Source organism: Pseudophryne corroboree, chromosome 12 (assembly GCF_028390025.1).
Source record: "Pseudophryne corroboree isolate aPseCor3 chromosome 12, aPseCor3.hap2, whole genome shotgun sequence".
NCBI lineage: Eukaryota > Metazoa > Chordata > Amphibia > Anura > Myobatrachidae > Pseudophryne > Pseudophryne corroboree.
This window is the reverse complement of record NC_086455.1, coordinates 65867310-65888800: the sequence shown is the minus strand read 5'-3', so window position 1 is coordinate 65888800 and position 21491 is coordinate 65867310. Positions and strand designations below refer to the sequence as shown.

The following is a 21491-nucleotide window of genomic DNA, read 5'->3' as shown; positions in this document are numbered from 1 at the left end:
CTCCCTGGGCACAGTTTCCTTAAACTGGAGTCTGGAGGAGGGGCATAGAGGGAGGAGCCAGGTCACACCCTTTGAAAGTCTTAAAGTGCCCATGTCTCCTGCGGATCCCGTTTATACCCCATAGTTCTTGAAGTGACCCCAGCATCCTCTACGGACTAAGAGAAAAGGATTTACCAGTAGGTATTAAAATCCTATTATCTCTCCTTCCTCCCCCGCACACACCACAGTCTGTCTCTCCCAAATGACTCCATGCTGCAATCCATCCCAAATACCTGTATCCCCTCACCAATCCACTCTTACCCCGGGGAGACACTCACTGCGCTGCACTCCCCCTTATCCAGACACGAACACCATGCGGCTCTCAATCTCCACCAGAAGAGGCCGGCGCAGGGCACGGGAATCCTGGCCAGCAGGGCTGCTTCCATGTCCTGTAACTGCCTGCAACAGAGCTGGACCTGGAAGAGCGGGCGCACACTCATGCTGCACAGTCACTGTGTGTGAGAGGCTCCTGTCACTCTGAGGCTGCGGCCACACCGCCTACAGCTTGCTGCCCTATTTGAACAAGGTGGCTCACATCCCTGCCAGGCACTAAGTGGCGTATCCTTGGGGCCCCTTTGATACTTGGGGCCCGGTACAGGTGTCCCCTTTGACCCCCCCCCCGTTGCTGGCCCTGGTGGGGTGGGGGGGGCATGAAAGTTTTACATTTTCATTGATTAACTCAATCGTGGGTATCCCAGGAATCCCAGGATTGAAAAAATGAGTCACCATTCAGACAGACACATATAAAGAGAATTAATCATTATTTCTATGTGTTCACGTTGGGTGCCCTACCTTTACTGCATCAGGGCTGACAACTAAAAGTGTCACTTTGTGGAAACCATTAATCCGTACCACTGGACCATATTTCAGAACCCTGGAAAAGAAAGATAAACATTTTAGGTGATAAAGATCTCTAAGACTGTTGGCCCCCTGCTAAGCTGGCGGAATTTACATCTTAAGCCGTCCATTGATTTTATTAACGGCCTCGCCGTCCACCCCCTACCCCCCCTTTTTCTCCCCAATAACCACTCGGACAACTGAATTGCGATTTAAAAGGTCACAGCCAAATTTATTGATTGGATTAGAATTGGTACTCTATAAGTGGGTGGCGAGAAAGCAGTGCATACCCCCGGCTACAGCCTCCACATTAATTTCTCCTAAATTAAACAACGGGGCGGAACCTAAGTCCCGCCCTTGCGCAAGTTAGCTGAGCGGTACCACTTCCCACCATTGGCATAGCACCGGTCCACCCTTAAGATGACGACCGTGTCGGCCCTTGAGGCCACAACAAATTCGCCGAGTATCTGGGGAAGTGCCGGCCAACCGACGTTGCGCTACTACAGACCGCCGAGGAGCACTGCTTGCCGCGCCTGCTGGACCTCTTTTGCCAGACCATTCTTAAAGCCAGAATTGGCCTGACGTTGCCTCCACCGGGCGTACTTAATTTCAATTCCAGTTACCTCACCCTCGCCCTGGTGATGCTGAAAACTCTGGACTGGCCTATCGGTGCCACCACCGAAATGACTAATTAAACAATTCACTACCCAATTACGAGGGCCTATTGCCCTATCATTTGGGCGGGCGGGTGGGTGCCTTCTTGGATCCTTAATCAGCAATGAAAGAGGGAGCCTGCCTGGTCTTCCTGGTCTTTTGTACCTCCCAGGTAACTCTCCTCCCCTTTCTCCTATAGGACCCTACTGTGCTACCTGCTCTATTCCCCCCTCCCCCCTTTCCCTTAATCCCTGCCCCAGGCTCCTTCTTTTAAAAAACCCAGGACGCTTATTTATTCTTGGGCCTAATTTGTCCCTCGAATTCTTAAATTGTAAGCACTACAAGAGCCATGAACATAAGTGCATTGCCCTGGGCTTCCCGAGCTGAATGTATGTGATCAGTAAGAGTATCATGAGTCAGGCTTATGCCTGGAGACATAGCTGCACGTCGGTAATAGCAAATGCTGAAATGACAGTATATAATGCACACACAATATAGGACATGTCTGGACAGTGTTATTAATAAATCATTTGCATTTACCATATAACAGTAAATTAGAGCAAGGCACAAAACAAATGAAAGTACTAATTAGTCCAAATGAATACAAACATCCATTGCCTTCCACTGTAAAAGGTCAATAAAATCTGCTTTATTGTTGCTCATCGAATGCAAATAATAGGATTTTAATTACCTACCGGTAAATCCTTTTCTCGTAGTCCATAAGGGATATTGGGGAATCTAGTATGATGGGGTATAGACGGGGTCCAAAGGAGCCAGTGCACTTTAAATTTTCTTCACTGGGTGTGCTGGCTCCTCCCATCTATGCCCCCTCCCACCTGCAGTTATAGTATAAGTAAAACTGTGCCCGAAGGAGAAAGGACATATATGAGAGAAGGAAATATGATAACCAAGAGTGGTGAGATTTATACACCAGCACACCACTAACATACAAAAACCAGCAACAGCTGGTAACAACAGCAACAGCTGAACATAGAACAACCAGCAACGGCTGGGAACAACAACAGCAACAGCTGAACAGGTAACCACAAAAAAAACGAGAACCTGCACTGAAGCGCGCGCCCAATATCTATAACTAAACAATAGAGTGGTCCACAAGCGCCGCTAGACAATACAAATGCCAGTTCCAAGATATCCGTTCAAGTGTCCTAATGTAGAAGACTTCAGACAGAAGAATGAGAGATCATATCAGTTAGATCAAACTTCATATTATCTTCATACAGTGGACTGGTATCCAGAACTGACCTTTTCTCAAAAAAATGCGTGCATCAAAAGGTTTCTTTAAATCCTTTACAGCAAATATGGGATGGACATCTTGTTATCTCTAATGGACGACACTCATCTAAACACCGTTCCCTATGTTCCTTGAAAGGTTTCTTTCCGTGTCTCCACCAACCGGGATTTAGAGCTAGAACTCTCGTCCACCACCATATATAGTTCAAGCAATGAATTCACCTAAAGTTTTAATCCAAACAAGGGATATTTATTATAAAAATAAAAATTATAAAAATACGTCCATGGAAATCATTAAAAACAATTCATACAAAATGACATATAAAACATATGATATTAGGTCCCCAAAGGCTAATGGTTTGTTCCCTTATACATCCACAGGAAGACGGCTGCTCAATCTTTCCCACTAAAACAAAAATCTACGTGAGAAGAGAGCTATCTTTCCTTTGAGAAGCCGGTCCTTTGAGAGGACTCTATTGTTTGGTTATACATATTGTTCAAGAAGTGTTGCTCTTGAGAGTGTCGGTGCTGAGCTGCAGCTAGGACGCAAGTTACTCTTTCTTTGAATTTTTGTCTATTGGGGCGCCCAATATCCCTTATGGACTATGAGAAAAGGATTTACCGGTAGGTAATTAAAATCCTATTTTCTCTAGCATCCATAAGGGATATTGGGGAATCTAGTATGATGGGGACGTCCCAAAGCTTCCAGAATGGGCGGCACCGCCTGCCCAAACTGGGTATCCTCTTTGGCCAGGGTATCAAACTTGTAGAACTTTACAAAAGTGTTCTTCCCCGACCAGGTAGCTGCTCTGCAAAGTTGCAAGGCCAAGATTCCATGAGATGCCGCCCAGGAAGAGCCCACCGATCTTGTACAGTGGGCCTTTAGAGACTGAGGAACAGGTAAGGCTGCTGACACATAGGCCTGTTGGATAGTAGGCCTAAGCCAACGAGCAATGGACTGCTTAGGACAACAACCCTTTTTCTGTGCATCATAGAACATGAACAAGGAATCCGTTTTCCTCATCCGAGCCATTTGCTTGACATAGATCTTCAAGGCTCGCACAGCATCCAATGCCTCCAGAGGAGTAGAGGCGTCAGAACTTGATGGAACCACAATAGGTTGATTCAGATGAAACTCAGAGACAACCTTCGGCAGGAACTGTTGCCGAGTCCGGAGCTCCGGTGGTGGTGCCAATGGTGGGAACTTTGCGGTCAGCGGTTGTCCGAAAGTAACCTCACCGCTGACCGCAAAGTTCCCACCATTAGCTACAATGGAGCGCATAGGCGCTACATTGTATCTGTACCGTGTGCTGCCTGACAGACACTACAGGAGCACACAGCCAACCAGGAGAGTGCCACGACGTGGTGCTCCCTGATTGGCTGAAAAGACCCTCTTTGACAGGAGTCAGGGGGGGTCCTGGCAGTCGGGGAAAGGGGTCCCATGTGTAAACATGGGACCCCTTTCAGTGCGTGGTCGGGTTTCCATTTTATTTTTTTGCCAAGTACGTGGATTATTCAAAGGTCGGATTCTTCACTGGATTATGAGAGTATAATTTTTTTCACAGGTACCCCAAGGATTCTACATGGAGAAGAGGACCGAGCCTCGTGGGAACATAGGTAAGTATGTGTGTATGTTGGTGTGCATGTATGTAATAAAGTTGTACTGTCACGGTGTGTGTGTCCTGTTTTTATTGGGGTATTTTTTTAGTAGTAGTACTACAGGTACCAGCGGGCCCGGTTTTCCACCGCATGCTGGTACTTGTGGTTCTCCAAGTACCAGCTTGCGGGGGAGGCTGGCTGGGACTTGTAGTACTGCTACTAAAAACAATATTCACAATTTTTCACAAGGCTATCAGCCCCCCATCCGCCGCCCTTGGATGGGGGGGACAGCCTCGGGCTTCACCCCTGGCCCTTGGGTGGCTGGAGGGGGGGACCCCTTGATTGAAGGGGTCCCCACTCCTCCAGGGTACCCCGGCCAGGGGTGACTAGTTGGGTATGTAATGCCAGGGCCGCAGGGACCAGTATAAATATGTCTTCCGGCTGTGGCATTATGTACCTGCCTAGTGGAGCCAGTTGCTGGTTTTAAAAATACAGGGGACCCCTACGCTTTTTGTCCCCCGTATTTTTGGAACCAGGACCAGGCGCAGAGCCCGGTGCTGGTTGATTAAATATGGGGGAACCCCTGTCATTTTTTTCTCCATATTTTTTCAACCAGGACCGCCTCAAAGAGCCCGAAGCTGGTTATGCTTAGGAGTGGGGACCCCACGCAATTTTTTTTCCTGTTTTTACACTAAACAGACCCTTTCCCATAGATAACCATGCACAGATCTCACTGATCCGTGCATGGTTATCCAAACTCGACTGGAAAAAGCAGGTCTATTTTTTTGCTGCATTTTTTAACGAATCGAAAAAAAACAGACCCGCACTTGAGCACTCAGAAACTAACACCCAAATACCAATGAATAGTGAATGCCCGTATTCTATGAAATAACAGCCGCGTTTGACCAATGGTCTATTCATTCGTATTTCGGAACGTTGTCATTCAAACCATTACGAATAGACCAGACACTGCCGAGATTGGTGCTTAGTGAATTCCCGGATTGGGACTTAGAAAAAAAAACACAAATCGGCCAAACTCGGATTTTTAGTAAATACTGGCCCAAGTATGGACTTTTACATGATAAGGCCCCCAATTCTGAGACACATCTAGCAGAAGCTAGGGCCAGTAACATCACCGTCTTCCACGTGAGGTACTTGTCTTCTACAGTCAACAGAGGTTTAAACCAGGAGTACTGTAGAAATTCCAACACTACATTCAAATCCCAGGGTGCCTTAGGTGGCACAAAAGGAGGTGATATGTGGAGTACCCCTTGCAAGAAGGTCTGAACTTCTGGAAACAGTGCCAATTTCTTCTGGAAGAAGATGGAGAGAGCTGAAATCTGGACCTTAATGAGAACCAGACGTAAGCCCTAATCCACACCAGCCTGTAGGAAACGTAAGAAACATCCCAAGTGGAACTCTGCAGATGGATACGTGTGTTCCTCGCACCAAAAGATATGATGATAATGTTTTGACGTCACAGGTTTCCTGGCCTGAACCATGGTAGCAATAACCTTTGTGGAAAGGCCCTTGTGAGCTAGGATGTTCCGCTCATCCTCCATGCCATCAAACAAAGTCGCCATAAATCCGGGTAGACGAATGGTCCCTGTTGAAGAAGATCGCTTCTTAGTGGCAGAGGCCAAGGGTCTTCGACGGCCATGTCGAGTAGATCCGTGTACCACGCCATCCGTGGCCAATCCGGGGCAATTAGAATTGCCTGGACTCCCTGATTAATGTTCCCCATTTCCTTGAGCGAATCACAGAGGACACGTGTGCTGTCCTGAATGTGCTTTAGGAGGGTCACCATAGTGACCAGGGGCATAGCCCCGGAGAGACCTTTCTGAATTTGAGTGGCCCATGAATGAATAGCATGGGTCAACTAGCAACCCGCAATGACCGGCCTTTGCAAAACACCTGCTGCCATGTAAATAGATTTGAGTGTAGTCTCTATTTTCCTATCCCCAGGATCCTTAATGGCCCGGGGCAGACAGCACCGCCTATTTGGACAGTCGAGAGACTGATACATCAACCCCTGCGGTTCCTTCCCAAATTTCCTACCATCAGGAGCAAATGGGAGAGTGCACAAAAACCTTTTGGACACTTGGGGGTATATTTACTAAAGTCCCGATTTTGACCGATTTGGTGTTTTTTCTTCAAAGTGTCATCTCGGGAATTTACTAAACACAAATCTCGGCAGTGATGAGGGCATTCGTATTTTTTTGGAAGGCAAAGAAAAAAAATACGAATGAATACACCATTGGTCAAATATGCCTGTTATTTGATATAACTCGGTAATTTACAAAAAATTCGAACTCAGAAACACTGCCGGCAATAGCCAAACACTGCCGTGAAAAAATACAAATCGTTAAAAAAAGCAGTTTTAAAACAGACCTGCTTTTTTTTACCGTGTTCTGATAGGAAAGCACGGATCAGTGCATGTTTATCAGTGGGAAGGAGTGTGAAATAGTTAAAAATCAGGGGGAAAAATTGCGTGGGGTCCCCCCTCCTAAGCCTAACCAGCCTCGGGCTCTTTGAGCCGGTCCTGGTTGTAAAAATACGGGGGGGAAATTGACTGGGGATCCCCCATATTTTAACAACCAGCACCGGGCTCTGCGCTACATTGTATCTTTGCCGTTCGCTGCCTGACTGACAGCTCAGGAGCGCACAGCCAATCAGGAGAGTGCCATGACGTGGCGCTCCCTGATTGGCTGAAGGGACCCTCTTTGATAGGAGTCACGGGGGGGGGGGGGGTCCCGGGAGTCGGGGAAAGGGGATCCATGTGTAAACATGGATCCCTTTTCAGTGCGTGGTTCTGGTAATGCATTTTATTGTTTTGCCAAGTCCCTGGATTATAATTTATAAGAAGAGGACCGATCTACACAAGATTTTTTGTAAGTATAATTTTATTTACAGGTACCCCGGGATTCTACGTGGAGAAGGGGACCGACTCTTCGTGTCAACATAGGTAAGTATGTATGAATTTAAGTGTGCATGTATGTAATAAAGTTATACTTTCACGGTGTCTGTGTATTGTTTTTTTGAGGGTATTTTTTTGTAGTAGAACTACAGGTACCAGTGGGCCCGTTTCCCCCCCGCATGCTGGTATTTGTGGTTCTCCAAGTACCAGCTTGCGGGGGAGGCTTGCTGGGACTTGTAGTACTGCTGCAAAAAACAATATTCTTTTTTTAAACACTATGGCTATCAGCCCCCCATCCGCCGCCCTTGGATGGGGGGGACAGTCTCGGGCTTCACCCCTGGCCCTTAGGTGGCTGGAGGGGGGGACCCCTTGATTTAAGGGGTTCCCACTCCTCCAGGGTACCCCGGCCAGGGGTGACTAGTTAGTGATTTAATGCCAGGGCAGCAGGGACCAAGATAAGTGTCCCCTGGCTGTGGACTAGTGGAGACCGGTGCTGGTTAAAAAAATACGGGGGACCCCTACGCTTTTTGTCCCCCCCGTATTTTTTGCACCAGGAGCAGGCGCAGAGCCTGGTGCTGGTTGTTAAAATATGGGGGAACCCATGTCAATTTTTTCCCCATATTTTTACAACCAGGACCGGCTCAAAGAGCCCGAGGCTGGTTATGCTTAGGAGGGGGGACCCCACGCAAATTTTTTCTTGAATTTTAATACTTTAATTTATTTTTAAAGGTGCACAATGAAACCCTGCACAGATCTCACAGATCCGACCGAGATTCATTGTGTTAATTTCGGCAGTGTTTTACTATTCACTCCCGTAAAACACTGGCCGAAAATACGAATGACATCGACATCGGAAAATACAAAAATGCAGAATACGACAGCATAGTAAATGAGGTGTACAAAATTCAAAAAGTTGCAAATTCACACATTCGATGTCATTCGTGTTTGAACTTTAACCTAATTCAGAAAATTAGGAATTTTAGTAAATACAGGTATACCCCTTGGAATTTTTTGACTGGATTTTTCCAGGCCAGCTTGAATAGGTCATCTAACTCTGCAGAATCAGAGAAAGTGACATTAGGCTTGTTTTGTGTAACGAAAAATGACTGCTGTGACTCAGTGTCTTCTAGAGGGAGCTTTAACACGTCCCATATAGCCAAAATTAGGGGTTCAATACCTTGAGCAGAATCGGGATCCCCACTAACGGGGACCAAGTCCTGCCCATCCTCCTGTATATCATCATCTGTGTCAGATAGTAGAGCAGGCAAACCACACTTTTGTGGTCCTGCATGAGCGGAGGGGGACTGAGCAACATCTGCCCTAGCAGCTAAATCTGCAACAGCCTGTTGTAGTAGCTGAGTTTTCTGTGCATTAGCAGTGAGCTGGGATGACATATCAGACATCATGGGGTATATTTACTAAGGTCCCGATTTTGACCGAGATGGTGTTTTTTCTTCAAAGTGTCATCTTGGGAATTTACTAAATCCAAATCTCGGCAGTGATGAGGGCATTCGTATATTTTTTGAAGTCAAAGAATAAAATTACGAATGAATACACCATCGGTCAAATACGCCTGTTATTTGATAGAACTCTGTAATTTAATAAAATTTGTATTTCACAAACACTGCTGGCAATAGCCAAACACTGCCGTGAAAAAATACAAATCGTAAAAAAAGCAGTTTTAAAACAGACCTGCTTTTTTTTACCGTGTTCTGATAGTCATGCACGGATCCATGATATCTGTGCATGGTTATCAGTGGGAATGGGTGGGAAATGATGTAAAATTAGAAAAAAAAATGCGTGGGGTTCCCCCTCCTAAGCAAAACCAGCCTCGGGCTCTTTGAGCCGGTCCTGGTTGACAAAATCTGGGTAAAAAAATGACAGCAGTTCTCCCATATTTCATCAACCAGCACCGGGCTCTGCGCCTGGTCCTGGTCCAAAAAATACAGGGGACAAAAAGCGTAGGGGTCCCCCGTATTTTTGAACCAGCACCGGGCTCCACTAGTCAGAGAGATAATGCCACAGCTGGGGGACACTTTTATCTTGGTCCCTGCGGCCCTAGCATTAAATCACTAACTAGTCCCCCCTGGCCGGGGTACCCTGGAGGAGTGGGAACACCTTAAATCAAGGGGTCCCCACCCCTCCAGCCACCCAAGGGCCAGGGGTGAAGCCCGATGCTGTCCCCCCCATCCAAGGGCGGCGGATGGGGGGCTGATAGCCTTTTGAAAAAAATGTGAATATTGTTTTTAGTAGCAGTACTACAAGTCCCAGCAAGCCTCCCCCGCAAGCTGGTACTTGGAGAACGACAAGTACCAGCATGCGGTGGAAAACCGGGCCTGCTGGTACCTGTAGTACTACTACTAAAAAAATACCCCCCAAAAAACAGGACACACACACCATGACAGTATAAGTTTATTACATACATGCACACCTCTACTATAAAAGTGTCCATCGGCTGTGGAATTATGTACCTGACTAGTGGAGCCTGGTGCTGGTTTAAAAAATAACGGGGACCCCTACGCTTTTTGTCCCCCTTATTTTTTGAACCAGGACCAGGCGCAGAGCCCGGTGCTGGTTGATGAAATATGGGGGAACCCCTGTAATTTTCCCACCCATATTTTGTCAACCAGGACCGGCTCAAAGAGCCCGAGGCTGGTTTTGCTTAGGAGGGGGGACCCCACGCATTTTTTTTTCCGACTTTAAACTATATTTTATTTTTTTTAAAGATGCACAATGAAACCCTGCACGGATCTCACAGATCCGGCCGAGTTTCATTGTTGTAATGTCGGCAGTGTTTTACTATTCACTCCCGTAAAACACTGCCAAAAAAAAAACAAATGACATCGACATCGGAAAACACGAAAATGTAAAATACGGCAGCTTAGTAAATGAGGCGTAAAAAATTCAAAAAGTTGCACAATTACACATTCGATGTCATTCGTGATGAATCTCCCTCCAAATCAGTACTAATACGAATTTTAGTAAATATACCCCCATATTTTTAAGAGATCCTAGCCAGTGGGGCTCTGGACCCTCTCCCCCAGCCACTTCACTGATTTGTGAAGATCGGCTGCATTGTTCACATGAAACAGAATCAGTTGATAATGGAAAGAATATGGTATGGCATACACTGCACATCTTGTGTTTACCCATGTTTAACAGTAAGCACAATCAACAGGGCCGGCGCTTCCATTAGGCAGCTTTAGGCAGCTGCCTATGGGCGCCAGGACCTGAGGGGGCGGTATGCTGAAGCTGTCAGGAGCCCAGGCGTTTTGACTGTTAGCCGCCAACCCGCTCTCCCCCCTTCGCCCTTTACTAGCCCCCATGAAATAGCAGCAGCAAGGCACCCGGCGGCATGGAGACACATAGCAGTGCTGCGGGTAGTCCTGCAACGATGCTAATTTGACTGACAGGCAGCTAGACAATTCACTGCCGCACCGCTATGCAGTGGGAGCAGAGAGTTGGTTTCCCCCTCGGCCAGTCCCGTGTCCCCCATCTGCCGGGCCGGCTCCATAGCCTGCTGCTTGATGGGGTTTTTTTGGTGGGTTTTTTTTATAAAAGGGGCGTGGCCACACCTCCGTGATTAGGCCACGCCCCCCGAGTATGCTAGGTCCTCGGCGGTCTTTCTATGGCTCTGCTGCCTGTTCTTTCAGACTTGCTCCTTTGATATACTGTAAGCTGGAGGTAACTACTGTGTGTGTGTGTGTGTGTGTGTGTGTGTGTGTGTGTGTGTGTGTGTGTGTGTGTGTGTGTGTGTGTGTGTCTCAGTATCAGTGTGTGTGTGTGTGTGTGTGTGTGTGTGTGTGTGTGTGTGTGTCTCAGTATCAGTGTGTGCCTCAGTATGAGTTTGTCGTCTCAGTATGTGTCTCAGTATGAGTGTGTGTGTCTCAGTATGAGTGTGTGTCTCAGTATGAGTGTGTGTCTCAGTATCAGTGTGTGTGTGTGTGTGTGTCTCTGACTTAGTATTAGTGTCATCATACGCGGATTCAGGGGGGGGGGGCACCAAGGTACGTGCTCCCCCTGTCATTTAGGAGGTGTCTTTTTTTTAATGCTGCACTGCACAATGAGGCCGCCGGCTGTCGGTCCCTCCTTCCTGTAGCAGCTTACCTAGGAACGAACAGCCCAGCTCCGCCTTCTGCATTCTGATCCGCGGGCTGGGCCTAATTCGGACTTTAGTGTCACCCTCTCCCTGGCTGCACTAGTACACGGGGGAAGAGGGGCTCCGCGGTACGCTGATTGCGGGGGAGTGAGAGCCATCAATGCCGCCGCCTGTTAGATGGAGCAAGCTGCCGCCTGATGGAGCCAGCCGGACCCGCCACCAGGAGACAGATCCCTGCACAGAGTTGGCAGTGCAGGGGTGATTGAGCTGAGCTGGGGACCGAGGAAGCAGGTAGGGTGCAGGGACACGGGAAGGGCTACTGAGTGAGTGTGCGGTGCTGCACTCGCATGTGCAGGGCCAGACAGAAACAGTGCTCTCTCAGTGTCTGCTCCCTTCTCCAGCCTGGTGCCCCCACCTTTACTGCCCCTAGCCCCAGTGTCTCCCATCCTGCCAGCCCAATGTTTCCCCTTCCCTCCCCAACCAGCCCACTGTTCCCATCTCACTGCTCTCCCATCTAGAACCCCCCAGTGAGTCTAGACATACTGATCCCTCCTCACCAGCCCAGTGTTACCCCTTTCACTGCCCCCTTCCCATCCTGCCAAGTGCCTCCCCACTCATAGTGCCCTGGGCCCCCCAATCCAGCCCAGTGTCCCCCACCATCTCACTAACTCCCTTATCCCAGTATCTACCACCCTGTCTGCCCAGTGTCTCCCAGCCCCCTGCCCCCATCTCACTGCCACTCAGCAAGGACATCCCCTCATTCAGCCCAGTGTATCCCCTTCTACAGCCTAGTGTTTCCCCCTCCCACCACCATCTCTCTGCCCCATTTCCATCTAGGCCGGTGTCCCATATATAGATCCCACTGCCTGTCACCTACTGCCTTTCTGTCTCCAGCTATCTCTCCCCATCACTTTTCTCCCGTTACCCATTGCCTTCTACTCTCAACCTGACATCACCCACTGCCTCTCCCCGTCACATTCTCCCTGTCACCTACTGCCTTTCTGTCTCCAACTATCTCTCCCCATCACTTTTCTCTCCTGTCACCCATTGCCTTTTACTCTCTACCTGACATCACCCACTACCTCTCCCCGTCACATTCTCCCTGTCACCCACTGCCTTTCTTTCTCCCACTATTTCACCCCATCACTTCTCCCTCCGGTCTGCCTCTCCCTGTCACCCACTATCTCTCCCCGTCATCCACTATGTCACAAACAATCTCACATTCTGTGGCGTCACCCACTGCCTCATGGATATGGCATTCTCTTTGAAGCCACAACCATTGTTGCAAGGCCAAACCCACTTTTCTGGAGCACGTGCGTCTTATGTGCGCACTAAAGTACCTCCCCCTCATTTCCTCTGTCATGGTGCCCCCCCCCCCCCATCATTTTGTTCTGGATCCGCCCCTGAGTGTCATTGTGTTTCTCAGTATGAGTGTACATGTGCCTCTACCTCAGTATGAGTGTCAGTGTGTGTCTCAGTGTGAGTGTCACTGTGTGTCTCAGTATGAGTGCCACTGTGTGTCCGTCCCAGTATGAGTGTCAGTGTGTGTGTGTCTCAGTATGAGTGTCACTGTGTGTGTGTCTCAGTATGAGTGTCACTGTGTGTGTGTGTGTGTGTGTGTGTGTGTGTGTGTGTGTGTGTGTGTGTGTGTGTGTCTCAGTATGAGTAGTTGTGTATGTGTTACAGGGCTCACTGGGAAACATCCAGTACCTGTAATGCTATACCTCACACTCTGTTAAAGGTGTGGCATTTGATATGCCGGCTGTCGGGATCCCAGCGCTCAGCATACCGACGCCGGAATCCCGACAGCCGGCATACCGACAACTATTTTCCCTCTTGGGGTGTCCACGATCCCCCTGGAGGGAGAATAACAAGCGCCACTGTGCCCGCAAGGGGCTCTTTTGTGCTCGCCCCGCTGCCGGTATACCAGCGGTCAGGATCCCAGCGACGGTATGCTGGGCGCTGGGATCCCTAGCACTGTCATACCGTAGTACACCCAGTTAAAGAAGTTCCCTGCACACATACTGTATCACAAAAGGCCTGCAGTTGCTGAGAGTATAGGCAGATTCAGTGGCAGCACCGAGCACTGAGCCCCCCCCCCCCCCCCCCCTCACAGCAACAGGCGTGCTGCACTGGAGGGAGGGGGGGGGATATGCCCCAGGCCGCTCCGTCATTTATGTCCTGGTCCGCCTCATCTACAGAAAGTGGACCAGTGGTTTATGCATCTGCAGCCTGATCCAACTGTCATTGTGGGACCAACACCAGCATGTGATACTACTATAGACTTTCTTTTACTTTGTCCTACAGACCTACGGAAGACCTGTAGGTCCATAGGCTGTGATGGATGCCGACTGATTGCTTCTCCGTCTGACGGTTACTCCTCCTTGCAAGTAAGTAGTGGAGTTTTTTTTCCATGCGTCAGCTGTAGCTGGTGTGAAACTACATTGTCCAGTATGCCCTGCTTCTTTTTTGGCAGGATATGCTGGGACTTGCAGTTCCACATTGGCTGGGGGTGCCACATTTCGCCTATATTTGCAACATAAAAACTGTCAATGAACCAACATAGTATATCACAAGATATATAGTGTATGGCTGAACAAGACATCCGTACCTGCTGCTCAGAAAACGTATTTGTCAGTTTGTCGTGTTCTATTTTTTTTACCATTTATTAGTACTGAAATCTAACTGCACACACTAAAAATAAGCTGCCCAACAACAATCAGAATCCCGATGCCGGAATCCCAAGAGTCAGCATACTGAATGTAAGTATGCCAGGGAGGGTTACAGTTAGGCTGTGGGGGGAGGGGGTTAGGGTTAGGCACCATGGTAGGGTTAGGTTGCAGGGGGGGAAATTAAAGTTAGACTGCAAGAAGGGAGGGTTAGGCGGCAGGTAGGGGAGGGAAGGGGGTTAGCATACTTTCCTACGAGGGGTTGGGATTATGGGGGTCATTCCGAGTTGATCGCTAGATTAAAATGTTCACTGCGCTGCGATTAAGTGAAAAAACAGCACTTCTGCGCATGCGTATGCACAAAGTACTTTCACAATGGCCGATGTAGTTTCACACAAGGTCTAGCGTTGCTTTTCAGTCGCAATGGCGGCCTCAGAGTGATTGACATGAAGTGGGCGTTTCTGGGTGTCAACTGACCGTTTCCAGGTAGTGTTCGAAAAAACGCAGGCGTTCCAGGAAAAACGCAGGCGTGGCTGGGAGAACGCAGGGTGTGTTTGTGACGTCAAATCCGGAACTGAATGGTCTGAAGTGATCGCAAGCGCTGAGTAGGTCTGAAGCTACTCTGAAACTGCACAATTTGTTTTTGCTGCCGCTCTGCGATCCTTTAGTTCGCACTTCTGCTAAGCTAAAATACACTCCCAGTGGGCGGCGGCATAGCGTTTGCACGGCTGCTAAAAACTGCTAGCGAGCGATCAACTCGGAATGACCACCTATAAGCAGCAGGATGCTGCTGTCATTCTTCTGACTACCGGCATCCTAAGCGTCAGGATCCCTTTCCCAAACTGCTGTAGGGTGTATTCTCTATACAGTCTGCAACATTTTTGATACGTTATTATCCAATTGGCGGAACAGTAGCATAGGGTAAGCATTACTGCCTCACAGCACTCAGGTCATGAGTTCAATTCCTGGTCATGGCCTGTCTGTGTAGAGTTTGCATGTTCTTTTTATGTTTCTATGGGTTTCCTCTGGGTATTCCTGTTTCCACCCACACTCCAAAAACATATGGTCAGGTTATGTGGATTTGTCTGTGTGTGTTTGCATTTTAGAGAGTATCACTCCCATTCCAGTGGAACAGGGAGAGATATGAATTCTGATGTTCTGTGTACAAATTAGTGGCACTATATATGTAAATAATAATAATAATAATTTTGATACTAAGATAGGGCCTTGCACATATGTTGGAGAAGCCATCACGTTTTCCCTTTGTACTTAGCAGGAGCACATTAATTTGCTGTTCTGACAATAATAAAGGGCTATATGCAAGTTATGTACTGGGGAGCATTGTGTTTTGGTTTTTCCTGTCAGGGCAAATGTGTGTTTCTTTTACCCTGTGGAAGCCAATGTGTTTTTTTCTTTTTTTCCTGAAAGGGGTCATTGTGTTTGTTATTATTTGTTCCTGTGGATGCCAATGTGTTTTATTTTATCCTGTGGTGGCTGATAGGTGTGATGGTGGGGGGGTGGGGGGAGGCTGAAGTCTTGCCTAGGGTGCCGAGAAACCTTGCACCGGCCCTGACAATCACATACACATAGTCAGTAATATATTGCAAGCCTTTCCTACTGTATGTGAGAGGAGACACACAGAGAGAAGGACACCAGCACACCCCTAGCTGTACAGCCCCAGTGAGGCTGTCAGCTAACTTTATCACAGTAAACACTAATAAATTCTGTCCTGTAGAGGACCCAGAAAGTGTACAATAGCGTCTCTCCCCGTTTGCTACAACCTGTACCAGATTTCCAGTGTGTCTGAGGAGTCAGGAAGCGTGGAACTGGACCAACTTTAGGATGGCCTGTTGCAACGTAACCTGCACATCCTCCAAAGCTGGTAAGCTTGATTTGAAAAATCATTGGGGAGGAGTACTGTCGAACTCCAGCATGTAGCCTTGAGAAACGAGATCCCTGACCAAGGTATCCTGGCAGGAAGCCTCCCAGACTCTGCAGAAGTGACGCAGTCGAGCTCCTACCTCAAGATTCACTCGGGGTGGATGGGCACCATCATGCTGAGGACTTAGTGGAAGCAGAACTGGTGGTCTGTTCCTGAGAGCTGGTGCTTGCACAGCAGCCAAGCAGCCAGTGACTGTTGTTAGCGCCAGTGTCCCAAAGCACCACAATACAGGGAAGAAGATGCACTCAATAAACTACAGCTCCCAGCAGCCCTTAGCGCCAGAATGCTTTGGCGCTAAGGGCTGCTGGGAGCTGTAGTTTATTTAGTGCGTCTACTTCCCTGTAATGTGGCGCGTTGGGACACTGGCGCTAACAATAGTTACTGGCTGGCAGAACTGAGTGACTGGCTGAATCAATGTAAAAGGTGAGAGTGCTGTGCAGTATCAGTGACACTGCACACCCACTGCACTGCACAGCACTGTCACTTTTTACATTGATTCAGCGTCCAGACATTACCCTCCACGATATCACCCACTTTATCCGTTACATTAGCCATCTCAGGGCTTCCAGGCCGGCAGCCCAGGTGCTGTGTTGCGGAGTCAGAGCCTTTGGAGATCTGGGCGCGGCTGTGGCGGGGAGGCACTTCTGTGACATCACGCACAGAGGAGGCTCTGGGGCTCAGAGAGTATGCAGCGCAGGGAGGGCTATGCAAGCCTTCTGCTGCCTTGCTTTTATACACATCTATGCTGGTGGCCGCAGCAGCTTTTGTTCCACCTGCTCCGTGGTTAGGGAGTGGGGATTGTTGATGCCGGAGGAGGCAGGCGGACTGACAGCAGGACATAGAGGTGGTATTCATGTGACCGGCGGTCAGCAGACCAACGGTCACATGACCTCCCCCAAAATCCCGCCCCCTCACTATCCCGACGGTCGGCATGCAGGCCAACAGGGACTATTTCCACTCGTGGGTGTCCACGACACCCATAGAGTGGGAAAAGACCCGAGCCCGCAGCGTGGTGTGCGCAGCAATGCTGCAAGGATCCAGACATCGGTATGCTGCCGGGATCCTGATGTCGGTATGCTGACCGGCGGTCAGGAAACCATCAGTCAGCCATACTACACCCGGACATAGGACGCTGCAGTAAAAGGATTTATTTTTTCCCCTATCTACAGCGCAGAGACTTGCTGCAGGTGCAGTGGCATACTCTCCAGATGTACCATTTTGGCAGGTACAGTACCTTTTTTGATGGTCTGTAACGATTTTTGGCTCTCCAAACTCCTATTGAAAGTATAGGAAAGGGTGTGTGGCCACGCAGCTCTACCCGTGGCCACGCCCCCTTTTCAAATGTCTATCGGTTTTTGTGTGTAAATTGTTGGAGGGTATGTTGCTGCAGATGCAGTGGGCCCATTTTGGGGTGTGGACCTGGAGCTGCAGCTCCATCAGCCCCATTGTTAATCCTGCTCTGGGAACACACAGCAGCCAAAGGACAGAGCCTCCCATTGGATGTAACCTGTGTGGGAGGGCGTTTCTCGCCAAATCAGCTGTGGACTGGGTGTGATAGACCTGCTGCTGATCCAATGAGAGCTCCTAGCCACGCCCAGCGTTATCCACACAGTCACAGAGTGACAGATCTGGGCTATTATATAGGAGATTATATAGGAGATACTATTGCTATTGCCATAATTTGAGCTACTTGACAAAAAGGAGGGGGGTTTCTGGTCCCCAACCCCCCTGCATTTGCCCATGGCTAAAACTGTATAAAAGTCTCTTATTTTATTTACATAATTAAAATAGAGATGTGCGGCAGGCACTTTTCGTGTTTTGGTTTTGGATATGGATCTTCGCTCGTGTTTTGGATCTGGATTGGTTTTGCCAAAACCACCCTTTCTGGTTCTGGTTTTGGATTTGGATGATTTTTGAAAAAACACAAAAACAGCTAAAATCACAGAATTTGGGAGTAATTTTGATCCTACGGTATTATTAAGCTCAAAAACTCATGTCCAGTCTTTTCTGAACACCTCACACCTCACAATATTGGGGGGTCATTCCGATTTGATCGCACGTACCAACTTTTTGCTGCCCGTGCAATCAACTCGACGCAGCATACCAATAAACCACACAGACACGGCAAAGCCTGTAAAAATAATTTGGATAATAACCCTTTTATTTGGACGGAGTTATATATCAATATGCGGCACAGAAGAGCGTACCCCTAAACCACACAGGGCAAACCCTGTAAAAATTATTTGGATTAAATAATAACAACCCCTTTATTTGGAGTAAATAATATACAACACAGGACAGCACCCCTGGACTTATACGGCAGTACCCCTGGACGTATACGGCTGCACCACTGGACTGGACTTATATGGCAGTACCCCCGGACTTATACGGCAGTACCTCTGGACTTATATGGCAGTACCCCTGGACTTATACGGCTGCACCACTGGACTGGACTTATACGGCAGTACCCCTGAATTTATACGGCTGCACCGCTGTGACTGGACTTATATGGCAGTACCCCTGGACTTATACGGCTGCACTACTAGACTGGACTTATACGGCAGTACCCTTGGACTTATACGGCAGTACCTCTGGACTTAAACTGCAGTACCCCTGGACTTATACGGCAGTACCCCTGGACTTATACGGCTGCACCAATGGACTGGACTTATACGGCAGTACCCCTGAACTTATACGGCTGCACCACTGTGACTGGACTTATACGGCAGTACCCCTGAACTTATACGGCTGCACCACTGGACTGGATTTATACGGCAGTACCCCAGGACTTATATGGCTGCACCACTGGACTTATACGGCAGTACCCCTGGACTTATACGGCAGTACCCCTGGACTTATATGGTTGCACCACTGGACTTATACGGCAGTACCCCTGAACTTATACGGCAGTACCCCTGAACTTATGGCATCACAGGACACCACCACTGTGACTGGACTGATGCAGCACAAGACATCACCACTGGACTGATGCAGCAGAAGACAGCACCACTGGAGTGGACTTATACAGCAGCACCACTGGACTTATGTCAGCACAGGACACCACCACTTGACTGATGCAGCACAACCCAGCACCACTGGACTGGACTTATACAGGAGCACTGGGCTTATGGCAGCACAGGACACCACCACTGTGACTGGACTGATGCAGCACAAGACACCACCACTGGACTGATGCAGCACAAGACAGAACTGGAATGACACATAAGAGCAGGTCGCCACCCCACGCGCCACGCCTTTTTCCCACACAGACACTGAGGAGACACGTCCTCTCACTACAATCTCCAGGACTGTAGTGAAGATGGCGGTGACGCGAGGCTCTTTATATGGAATCCAAAACCCGGGAGAATCCGACAGCGGGATGATGACGTTTTGCCTCGTTCTAGTTTCCGAGTCTGGCGGGAAGTTCCAAGCCGGGCTCGGGACGTGATGTTCAGTAGGGTTCGGTTCTCAGGGAACCGAACCCGCTCATCCCTAAATTAAAACATGACTAATTTATATAGATAAAAGCTGTCTATAAAGCCGAATGTTTGCATATTGCATATTTGGTAAAAAAAAACAAAAAAAAACAATATGGTTGTGAACCAAATTGGTTTGCTCCCCAGCTATAAATATCTGATTAGGCAAATTTGCATTCTCTACGTGTATACAAGTACACCACAAATGCCACACCGATTGTTGGTGGCTCATACAGTATGGAACAGATTTGTCTGTGTTTTACTGTATGTGCCTACAATTTTATGGGTTAAATGAAATAGCAAATAGTTAATAGAAATGACAGACAATAAAAACTGGGTTCATGGTTAAATGATTTTATGTAAATCATTTACTGAATGCACACAGTAATGTATAGCAATAAGTACAGATTTTGCAAAAGCTGGAAAACACTCCAAGTACTGTAGGTTCAAAAGCTGGGTAGCTCCAATCGTTTTACAAACACTTCTCACACTCGTTCACTGAAACTATACAAGTGTTCTAGATTTACTGGAAAGTGTCAAATTTTACCAAATTTGAAAATTTTTACCTTCGTTTCAACAAGTTTAGGCCTCTTTGTTATGATCGTGTTTGAGCTACCTTAAGCGTGTCTTAAATACTCTATATGTAGCACATTTGAACATTGTGGGGCTGAACGTGAACTGGGAGCAACACAAAAAGGAGCAAGTTACTGTGCCACTTGGGAAAACCATGTTGCACTGCAGGTGGGGCAGATGTACAATGTGCAGAGAAATTTAGAAATGAGCAGGACGTGTCCAAACTGAAATCTAATACCGCTTTTATACCTAAATCACGGGTCTGACCTGAAATTTGGAACACAGTTTTAAACTGGGTCAGACCCAAGTAGTATAGTGAACCACCTTTCATCAAACTTTTGACAGGTGCCCCGCCCCCTTTAAAGCCCCGCCCCCTTTTAATTGTGTTTAATATAAAACTGATATCAAATGATATAAAACTGATATCAAATGATTATTGATTGGCTATTAAGAACAGAATCTGACCCTTAGACAAGCCGCATTTATATTAAATGGCTAACCAAAAAAAGCTTATGAAAAAGGCGTATTATACGGTATTAAAGCCGGGCAGTTATTGCGGTGTCGATAAATATTATAAGGCTAATAAAGGCAAGTTCAAAAGAGCGGAAATTAAAAAATGGTTTCAAGTACAAGACGCTTACATATTACATAAGCCGGCACGAAAAACCTATAAAAGGAACATGATTTGCGTATCGGATATAAATCAACAATGGCAATGTGATCTGGGATCGCTCATAGACATTGCAAAGTACAATGATGGTTTTAAATATATATTAACCATCATCGATATATTCAGTAAGAGAGCGTGGGCGGCTGGTCTAGCATCCAAGAATGCAACAACAGTCGCTAATGCTTTTGAAAAAATATTTCAACAGGGTTGCGTGCCAAAGAAGTTGCAAACCGATAATGGTAAAGAGTTTCTAAACAAAATCTTTAAACAAGATACCCTGGATTATGTGAGTATAATTTTACCCATGTTTCACAGTAAGCACAATCACATACACATAGACAGTAATATATTGCAAGCCTGTCCTACTGTATGTGAGAGGAGACACACAGAGAGAAGGACACCAGCACACCCCTAGCTGTACAGCCCCAGTGAGGCTGTCAGCTAACTTTATCACAGTAAACACTAATAAATTCTGTCCTGTAGAGGACCCAGACATTGCACAATAGCGGCTCTCCCCCTTTGCTACACCCTGTACCAGAATTCCAGTGTGTCTGAGGTGTCAGGAAGCGTGGAACTGGACCAACTTTAGGATGGCCTGTTGGAACGTAACCTGCACATCCTCCAAAGCTGGTAAGCTTGATTTGAAAAATCATTGGGGAGGAGTACTGTCGAACTCCAGCATGTAGCCTTGAGAAACGAGATCCCTGACCAAGGTATCCTGGCAGGAAGCCTCCCAGACTCTGCAGAAGTGACGCAGTCGAGCTC

General features: G+C 47.8%; 1 protein-coding gene across 3 annotated transcripts in view; it reads right to left on the bottom strand.

Moving 5' to 3' along the window:
• The window catches only part of LOC134980676 (cholesterol 24-hydroxylase-like), a 256343-nt gene that overhangs the window by 106284 nt on the left and 128568 nt on the right, over positions 1-21491 (bottom strand). For all 3 annotated transcript variants that reach the window (XM_063947596.1, XM_063947597.1, XM_063947595.1), the window contains exon 3: positions 832-913. In XM_063947596.1, coding sequence (XP_063803666.1) covers positions 832-913 — 82 coding nt within the window. The remainder of the gene's footprint in view (positions 1-831; positions 914-21491) is intronic.